This window comes from Tasmannia lanceolata, unplaced genomic scaffold (assembly GCF_043159265.1).
Source record: "Tasmannia lanceolata isolate RefF3 unplaced genomic scaffold, GAP_Taslan_0.1 ptg000008l, whole genome shotgun sequence".
NCBI lineage: Eukaryota > Viridiplantae > Streptophyta > Magnoliopsida > Canellales > Winteraceae > Tasmannia > Tasmannia lanceolata.
In genome coordinates this window covers 4,619,314-4,629,021 of record NW_027518685.1, presented here as the reverse complement: position 1 = coordinate 4,629,021, position 9,708 = coordinate 4,619,314, and the positions used below count along the sequence as shown (strand labels likewise).

General features: G+C 39.1%; 1 protein-coding gene across 1 annotated transcript; it reads right to left on the bottom strand.

The window, feature by feature from the left end:
* Positions 1–3,049: 3,049 nt before the first annotated feature.
* LOC143882589 (beta-cubebene synthase-like) lies at positions 3,050–6,022 on the bottom strand. The gene is made up of 7 exons (XM_077386056.1): positions 5,802–6,022; positions 5,448–5,712; positions 4,963–5,335; positions 4,632–4,850; positions 4,221–4,359; positions 3,853–4,101; positions 3,050–3,559 (listed from the first exon to the last, which is right to left on the bottom strand). Exons 1-7 carry the CDS (start codon positions 5,940–5,942, stop codon positions 3,266–3,268), a joined length of 1,680 nt encoding a protein of 559 aa, XP_077242171.1. The 5' UTR covers positions 5,943–6,022; the 3' UTR covers positions 3,050–3,265.
* Between the last annotated feature and the right edge of the window lie 3,686 nt (positions 6,023–9,708).

Sequence of the window (9,708 nt, the reverse complement as noted above, 5' to 3'; positions counted from 1 at the left end):
ACTTAAGTACCCACATGACATTAAAAACTGATCAAAATACATCGTATTAGGTAAAATGACTAGAAAAACCCCGAGTCAGGCAAAATGACCGAAATACCCCTATAGCAAGTAAAAATGACATAATACCCATGACTTGTGCAAAATGACCGAAATACCACTATTTTAGGGCTTTTTGGTTTTGTTAGATTTCAAATTCAAATCCAAAAAGCATCCAAACAAAAAAATAATAATTTAGATTTGAAATCCAAATCTATGCGTGGTCATCCACACGGAATTATTTATAAATTTGTGAATTTTAAAATTCTTGATTTCGAATCCATGAATTTTGGAAATCCAAATTCACCTCCAAATCCAAATCCAAGGGGTAACCAAACGGGCCCTAATTGAATTTTGTAATTTAGTGACATCGTTAATGGGACTCAAATAATGCCAAAGAATCTCTTATTAAGAAATGAAAAACATTAAATATCCATAAAGAAAATTAAAAGACCAAATGTACGTTGGGTACGGCCATGCTGTCGGTAGGGCTATGTCGAGTGAACCCAACCCTCCAGTTGTTTTCACACTTGTGTAAAGAGAAAGATCAACATGCTTTTCCTTTCCGGCCATTCAATAGCTTAAATAGTTTTTTTGGAGGGAAATTCCCGTCCCCGCCTCGCAGGGAAAATCTATTCGCGCGGGGAAAAATTCCCTTCCCAATCCTCGTCCTGCTATAATAATAATTTCTTTCTTTTTTTAAATCTAATCAAACAATTATAAAATTATAATCCAAAGTTTCAAACTAAAATATAACATTTTATGGAAAGACAACCACTTATATATTTTAAGATTTTCATTTCAAAAATGATAAGGATCAAAACCATTCCATAATAAAAAAATAATAATAATAGTACTAACATTGTTCAATAATAATACCAATAACACATTGTTTGAGGAGAGAAAAAGTATTTATACAACTTTATATAGGGGGCCACCTCTTAAAACAGAACATTAGATATTGAATCGCATTAGGTATTGAATTGGGTCTGGTCTAGAGCCATCCACGCCACGTCTTCACTTTGGGGAATTTTTTGATTTTTGTCCCTGCTTTAATCGGGGAGTCCCTGCCTCGGGCGGGGTGGATCCCCGGTTGTGGAGATTCTATCCGTGGAAATATAGTCCCTAGGCTTAGGGTATTTTTGTCATTTTATTCTAAGCAACCTTAAATCTTACTAAACTAGGGCTCTTTCTTGTATTTTAGTATACGTGCACCTATCTCAGCTCAAGGCTGTAATAAAGTAGTGGACAATGTACATGACTGACCTGTCCATGCTAGGATTCGGGAAGTTTCTCCCAACTTGAGGGTTGTGAGTCCTCTCATTCACTCATTCTGCATCAGAAAACATCGTGGCTGATTTTCTTGCCTCCCATTTCTTTTTTGTATATTTTATAAGCACAAAAGCAGCACCACTACCATTCATACACGAAGAGGGGAGTTCGGTTAAATGATGAAATCTTGCCATATTTCTAGCAATTATGATGGATTTATTCTATCAAGATTTTCTCCGCCTAAGATAAGGAGATTGAATTTGGAACCATATGCAATCGGTTCCCAGAACAGAACCATATGCAAACGGTTCGGTTCTGGATTTACCCAACCTTTATTATATATATTTTTTCCACATAACGATTGGGATTTTATTCCTTTTTAATAACTTACGATTAAAACTTTAGAAGGCAAACCAAAATGCTAAAGGGGTGAATTTATTCTCGAGCAGTAAGTGTAAAGTCTAAAGCATTTTTTTCTCATGGAAACCAAGTTTTTTTTTTTTTTTTTTTTGGGGGGGGGGGGGGGGGGGTAATTTTATCCGATTGGAGGGGGATATGATCCTACTCGGTTCGGTTCTCGGTTCCAGGATTCCAAACCCAGAACCGAACCGCATTCGCACGGTTCTAGGAACCCAGAATCGGAACCGAACCACCAAATCCTAGAACCGAACTGAACCGAATAGGCAAGTTCGGTTCGGTTCTTCGGGTTGAACCGGAACCATGTCCACCCCTAATTTGTGCTAGAGAAAACATGTTGGAAAGGACCGGAGTTGGGACTCTGGGTCTTTCAATGCCTAAGTCCGACGCAGCAACAAGTACGAGTTGGACTCTCTAAGGGCTCGGTGAATTGAAACTATGAATGTAAAGTGTGTACCATGGAGTTTGATTCCTCATTTATAGAGTAGTCCTCAGCCATCTAGGAAGGTTGCTTTTTTGGGACTCTTTCTTACTTGCACCAGTTTTCTGGAATTTAGATTTCGAAGTTTATTCTTGCAGAGGTGGTTATGGCTTTAGGATTTCTAGAAGAGTAATGAAATTACCCTTTTACCCTTAGCACCTTAAGGTCTGTGCGTGCGTGTGACGTGTCAGCTCCGCATTGGACGGTCGATTTTACCCCAACAATACCGTAGGGCTTGTTTGGATTGCCTAATCAGGAATCAGAATTGGCATCCTAATTGGATTCTTATTCAGGTTCTCCTATAAACTGACAGAAGAAAATAAAATGTAAAATATAATTCTAAAAATTCCAATAAAATTGTATTTCGACCGGGGTGAAATCATAATACCATCTGTTTTGACGGGAATGAGATTCTGACATTTTGCCATGTTCCTCAATCTTATTCAAGTAGGAAGCTGATTCCAACAACTTATTCCAACAATACCCTGGAAGTTGTTTCACCTTCCAAGCTCGTTACCCAAAAATCCCCCTTTCACTTTTTTTTGTGAAGGGCTGAGAATAATCTCCCCCGAAGCACATTTTTAATCTCAGCCCTTCACAAAAACTTCGAAGCTGATTTCTACGCGATGAAGATAGAAATCCAAAGATATGACCAATTACTCACACGGACCGTGCGAATTGCCGCCTTAGAGATTGAGATAGAAGGAATTCTTTCCAAAAATGGATGTCTAATGATTCCTCCTTTAATGCGATTCGAAGGGTTTTTTTTTCTTGTTTTAAGCCTTTGAGAAAAAAAAAAAAAAAAAACCCATCAATCCTAGCAGTTACAATGGAGAAATCAAATTTGAAGAAGGGAGTTTTATTATCTTTCGCCACGAAATGTTGAGGAGAGATTTAATAACACAATCTCTTCCCTGTTGATAATACAGCATATGATCAGACCTCGCTTTTAAAAGCATACAAGGAATTGAAAATTTTCTTACTCATAAATGAATGAAAGGGTGTCAAAATCAGAGCATTTCTGACAACTTGTAGTAAGGAAAATACAGTTACTAATTCTCAGACTTGGATTGGTTCAACAAGCATGGCCGTGATATGTTTTTTGGTCTCACCACCAGCATGTGTATATCCATCTCCGCGCAGGTAGATGACTTCTGCCACACGTGCAAGGTTGATTGAAGGCAGAAGAATAGGCATTGGGAAAACAGTGGGCCTAAGGCATGCTTGGTTTACATCTTTCCATGCAATTGCAGCCATTTCTGTCAACTTCTCACACGCTTCTTCGTGTGATACGCCATATTGGATCATGTAACACTGTACTGCCGATGACACATGACCTCTCTGTTGCTCAAACTACACATAAAACAAATATAAAATAGTCAAACATAAGTTAAAAATGTTCCTATGTAAAAAGATATGAGAACAGTGCTTGTGTTAGGGTTGTCCAAAGAACTGCTGTGAAAACACTTGTCAAAAAAATAGGAGTGTTTTGGGTTAGAAAATGGTAAAGAGTGCTAGTGCATTTTAGGGTAAATGGTGTAACCTATGGTTACATTAGTAGGGGTAGTACTAGTGTCTTCCTCGAAGTTCTCAACTTCTAATGACTAGAAACAAAAGGAATATATAAGAATGAATAGAGGGGATACCGAGGTGGACTGCATGTCATCGAGGAGACGTCCAATCAGTGATGCATCTATAACAAGTTTAGGTTCGGTCTTCAACCATTCGAATGCTTCTTCGGTTGCAATTTCATCCATCCCGGCACAACAATGTACTGTAGCCATATGAACGGCAACACTAATGCAAGAAATTCGTAGGTAGTCCTCTACTGATGGCACAATTTTTCTGTTATACCATTTGTGCTCCACAAAGTAATCTCTTGCCAACACCTTCATCTGCAACATAAATTTAATCAAATTTATGTAAGTTTCATTGACTAAAACATTGGAGTTCATTTAGAAATTCTTATTCACCTAATAGAGACTATTTAAAGAAATAGATGTAGATATCTTACCGCATCTTTTACATAGTCTCCACGATAGGAGTTTCCTTCTGGTTTCAGCTCCTCTTCTAGGTCCTTCACAGTGTTATAGAGTACAAGAAATGCATCTTTCAAGTACTGTGGAAGCTGCTCAATGTCCTCAGCATCCCACCTGAAAATCAAGTACCCAATGTCTGCTTACACATGGTCCAAAGTTTTACTTACAGTGACCTTTAATTTATAATGATATCCCTAAAATTTATCTTCTCTCTCAAATTTTAGAAGAAAAAAAATCCTAGCATAAAATTTTCCTCAATAAAAGTTTTTCCTTCAATATTCCAAGCAAGGCCTTAGGATATAGGAAAATTGGGCCCTTTTGGAGACATCACATTCATTTTTCCTTGTTATGTGAATGTTAAAGAGTTGTGGGTATGTGTATCAAACCTATAGATTGCGTCAGTGAAAAGTTGGAGCTCATCCTCTGTAGCGTAGACATCATATATGTCGTCGACAACTGAGACCAAAATTGTCATTTTGGTCGAAAAAACTCTAGCCCTTGAGTATATTGGTTCAAAATAGACACCCATGATCCAATAGTAGCACTCCACCAACCTATCCCTAATAAATGGCAGCTTTGCTGCGAGGTCAATCTCATTCCACCACCTGCAATATATTGAAAAGATAGGGATGGTCATTCTACTGCTCTGATTGATAAAGCCATGGGGGTCATTCAAACTTATGTAATATTTTGAACTATTTAGCTAATGAAACTTACGTTGTGATGTCCCTCAGCTCTCTTTGGTGCAAGATTTGAATCAGATTGAAATCTAATTTGGAAAGCTCAAGTACAACTTCAGTCCTTTCCTTCTCTCCTTCATATACTGAGATGTAGTGCCTGTTCTCTAGCCTTGGTATGCGATGATGCAGGGGAAGCTCTAGAGAATGCTCAATTTTTGCTGCCATATGAGTATCTACATGGCTAATACATGACCTAAGGTCCTCCCTAGTGAAAGGAATGGCCTCATCCAATATATCTTCCCCTCTTGTGCTGAGATACGCCGCGTCATAGAGACTCAGCAAACCTTTCGCATCAGTGCTCAGCTCTGCCTTGAAATTCCCCTGCTCATCTTTGAATTTTTTGAATACATCTGTTTCACAACCCAATGTTTCAGACTCAGTGAACTCTTTAAACTTGCAGAGCTAATAAACCTCATTAGAGTTTAGGGAAAGAGAGAAATGCAAAGGGACTTAATTAATTACCTGAAGAAACATGGTGGCCCTGTCGCCGTAGTAGGCTAAATCGGAGGGCAGCCACATATAGATCATCAGTAGGAAAAGCATCAGTATGGGAATCAAAGATTAGTTGTAAAGCATCATCAATCTCCTTCTCAAAATGATAACCAATCCCAAGGTGTTGGATAGCATCAATCAAATTCAGCTCTTCCAGAGACCCTTTCGCATTGCTTAGAATCATCTTCACTTCTTCCTTGAGCTCTTCGACTCTTTTAGTCCAAGCATCTACTTTCTGCATACCAAAACAAAATAGATCAGTTACCAGAGTAATCTTAGTCTATATGTACATGAACTCTTATCTTTAATTCGTTCAATTCTTACCGTTGGATCGGGCGAGTAAGCGAGGAAGTGATCGCCCCAGACGGTCGGATGAAACCCGGCAGATCTGCGGACGATGTCCAAATTCCCATCTTCAGGGAGAGGGAGGGTTGAAGCAACAGGGAAGGGAATTAGAACATCCATAGTAGAGAAGTGTGGTGTGTGAATGTTAGTCTCTTGTAATTAGATTGAAGGTTGTAACAAATGTGAGTTGTGTGGGATTGTGGGGTTTGGTATTTAAATACATACAAGTGCAGCCCCCGCAATTGATTTTATCAGTGGATGTTGAAAAGTGGACAATTATAGGTAGATGCTCAATGTTGACTAGTTTTTAAAGAATGTAAAGAAAGCCGCCTCCTTTGACATCTATCCAACTACTTGTAATTACTGAAAACTTTTTCCATGGAAAATTTTTACCTGAAATTTTCTATGGTAGATTTTTTTACACATCTAGAGTAGCATTTGCAGGGCCCATCATTTTACAACATAAGTTTTTATAAGGCGAGGCCCATCATTTTATTACACCCTTGGCATAGCATGAGTGGTGCTCACCATTTTACTCTCACATTTTGATACGGCTGAGCCCACCATCTGTACCTAAACTCATACATATGATGGGGGCACCATTTTACTGTCACAAGTGGGCCCATCATCCCCGCACATATGGTGTGGCCGACCATTTTACTCATCATTTTTTGATGGGGTGCTATTATTTTCAGACCGGGCAAAAAGTGGCCTGGACCCGCGGGTCCACCCGGCCCGACCGTAAAATAATATATACCCCCATCAATAGCGTGGGTATCTTTGAAGTAGTTAGCCCGCCATCGATCTCAATTGTTTTTATTTCTAAAGGGAAATGACATGCCGTTTTTTAATAAACTTTTTTTATAAATAATTAAATTGAGTAAAATTTAACTCTATAGATTAGCATTTAACCGTGCTGGTTGTGCTGCCGTGCCATATATGCCTATCGAAGACCATGGCCCGCCGTGCTGCTTGTGAGGCCTTGCACTACATAAAAACTCAACTAAGCAAAAGGCAAAGACAAAATTGGAGAAATTATATGATGAAGGACCGTATGAACACGTATAGGTGGTACGATAAAGTTAAAGGCACCACCCTCGATATTTGATCCAACAGCAGCTCCTCAAAAAGTGAGCTGCTGTTTGATCAAATATCAAGGATGAGATGATGAGTACTTGTTCATAAGGCCTTTCATCATATAATTGAATAGTGGGTCCTTTCGTTCATTCATTCTGAATCAGTCAAACATGGAGGCTATATTTCGTGCCTCACAATTTTTCACTTTTGTGGGTATGTTTTACAAGCACAAAAGCATAGTACTTCGTGTGTAATGCTTCTTCGGAACTTGCTAGTCGAGTGTACCATCTATCTGCTCCCGAGCGCCTTTACTATCTCCTTTTAACGTTTGGTCATATTCAAAACTCTAGTGGGACCAACCGTGCATGGCACGGTTTGGAAGTCCAGAAGTCTTGAAATCTTAATTTCTTTAGCAGTTCAAAGGTCTCACCGGGTCAAGTGGATTGGAGAAGTTCATCCAACCGATTTGATGTCAAAATAAGGTAAAAAGACTTATAAATTAAGGAGAACTATATGTTCATCGGCTGGGGCTGCATATTGTCTGTTCTCTAATAGTGTTGGTGTAACGGTCTTAATGTTGGTGGGATGTCTTGGCCTCTATGACGTATTTCAGTTGATGCCATATTAATAGGCCAATTAAAGTAAGGTTATGTGTGGGCCTGATGTCACGATTGCCGCATCCATGTGCCACATGTACAGTGGGCCCACAGCCCCAATTCATGGCTCTGGTTTATCATTACCTAATTGAATTTTGTAATTTAGTGACATTGTTAATGGGACTCAAGTAATGTCAAAGAATCTCTTATTAAGAAATAAAAACATTAAATGTCCATAAAGAAAATAAAAAGACCAAATGTATGGTATGGCCTTGCTGTCTGTGGCACTTCTAGTCTTCCCTATCTTGACGCTTTAGAGAAAATGAGAAAGTGGTGGCGTAGCTGGAAGTGTGAAGAACGAGTCGAGGTTGATTAATTTCAACACCGATCGGAATAAACCTTCGAATCCACGAAGGGGTGTTCGACAAATCCACGAAGAACAAAGAAAATAGCTATTCAAGCAGCTAAGAATTCTATTTCTTAAAATAAATCAATCATGCAAACAACCCTTGCACATAGGTTATATAAAACCGCTAACTTCATTCTTTAACTAGGACTCTATCTTGACCATTGATTTGATTTGATCTAACAGCTATTACTAACTCCTAACAAACAATATCCACTCAGCATCAACTATTAAAAAAATAAAAGGAAAAATACACTTAGACCCCCTGTGGTTTCTGACACATTCAACTTAACCCCTAAAGTTTAAAAAGTTACAAGTATACCCCCGGTGGTTTCATTGGGTTTTTTTAACTGGACATTGGACAAAGCTGACGCCGTGGGGGAAAAGACCAAAATGCCCTCGTCTTCCCCAACTAAAAAATAGGGTTTTCATACTTGAAAACTAAAAATTGGAGTTTGATTCAAACCCTTGTTGATTTATCAACATAAACCCTCAATTTGGGAGTTTTATTTGTCTTCATTCACATCATTATAATGATTTGCACAAAAACCCTAATGTTTTAGGGCTTTATTTTTTGTTTTTATCAAAGTTTTTTTCTTGGAATGTGGGTTTGATGTAGCCATGGGGTGGGGTTCGATTGTCTGTGGTGGAGGTGACGGCGATGGCGGTGGTGGCCGAAGGTGGCGATGAAGGCGGTGGCCAGAGGGGCGACGGTGGCGGTGGGAAATGGCGTAACCCTAATCCCTCTACAAATGAGGGTATTTCTGTCCTCAAGATATTAACCATGGTTAGTTTTAGTCTTTCCGTCAGGTTAAACTGACGGACAGTTGACGAAGGGAGTGTCATTGTCACGTTTTGAAACCACAGGGAGTCTACTTGTAACTTTTTAAACTTTAGGGATTATGTTGAATGTGTCAGAAACCACAGGGGGCTAAGTGTATTTTTCCCAAAAATAAAAATAAGAAGTTATATCTTCTGTTGGACTCATCACCTAAAATTAGAAGCATGGAGAAACAGTCTTCCGCTTGCACTTATCCACCCTAATTTCTTTCTTCTATTTCATCGGATTGTATTCTCTTCCAAAAAACAAGCAACTTGCAATCCAGGAGATGTGGATACGTCAGAAAGGTAGGGCTACTTCGACGGAACCCAAGCCACCGGTTGTTTTCCCACACTTGTGTAAAGAGAAAGATCAGCATGCTTTTTTTTTTTCCATTCAATAGCTTAAATAGTTTCTGCATCTCTTGACCAACACCATTGAAATAAAATAGCATACGTGTAGAATTTTAAACTAAGAGTCCAAGAATAGTAAAATAAGGACATTTTAACAGCATCCTAATCTAATTGGTAGATAATGCTAGCAATCGTAATCACTAATAGATAAGGCAATGGGTAGATAATGCTAACTGCATAGACACTTACCTACTCCCCTCACCTTAAATTTCTGCCCTTGTCCTCGAGGGCACAATAGGAAAACTGATTTTCCCACTTGGCTTTAGCGGATGAGAGACCTTGCCAATGGATCAGGACTTCTTGATTTCTTCTTTCGCATCTATGTCACTATTGTCCTCCTCCCAACATGCCTTAATGAAAAATAACTTCTTACAATGATGTCCCGGGCTAAATTTTTCGTCACAATTATAGCACAGCCTTTTGCTCGTCTCTCCTGCAACTCAGCGGGTGTCAACCGTCGAAATGGAAGCGTAAGACCGTTGTTAGTTGTGATGGGATTCGTTGTGTCTAACGTTGGAATAGCGTGTTGCGACAAATTGCGAGCCTCGTCAACTCAACGGATGTCATCCATCGA

Excerpts from the sequence above, each read along its gene's own strand:
- LOC143882589 (XM_077386056.1), bottom strand. The coding sequence starts at position 5,942 with ATGGATGTTCTAATTCCCTTCCCTGTTGCTTCAACCCTCCCTCTCCCT. Across the intron at positions 5,713-5,801 it reads CTTACTCGCCCGATCCAACG|AAAGTAGATGCTTGGACTAA; the intron begins GTAAGAATTGAA and ends TTTGGTATGCAG. Across the intron at positions 3,560-3,852 it reads ATGACATGCAGTCCACCTCG|TTTGAGCAACAGAGAGGTCA; the intron begins GTATCCCCTCTA and ends TTTTATGTGTAG.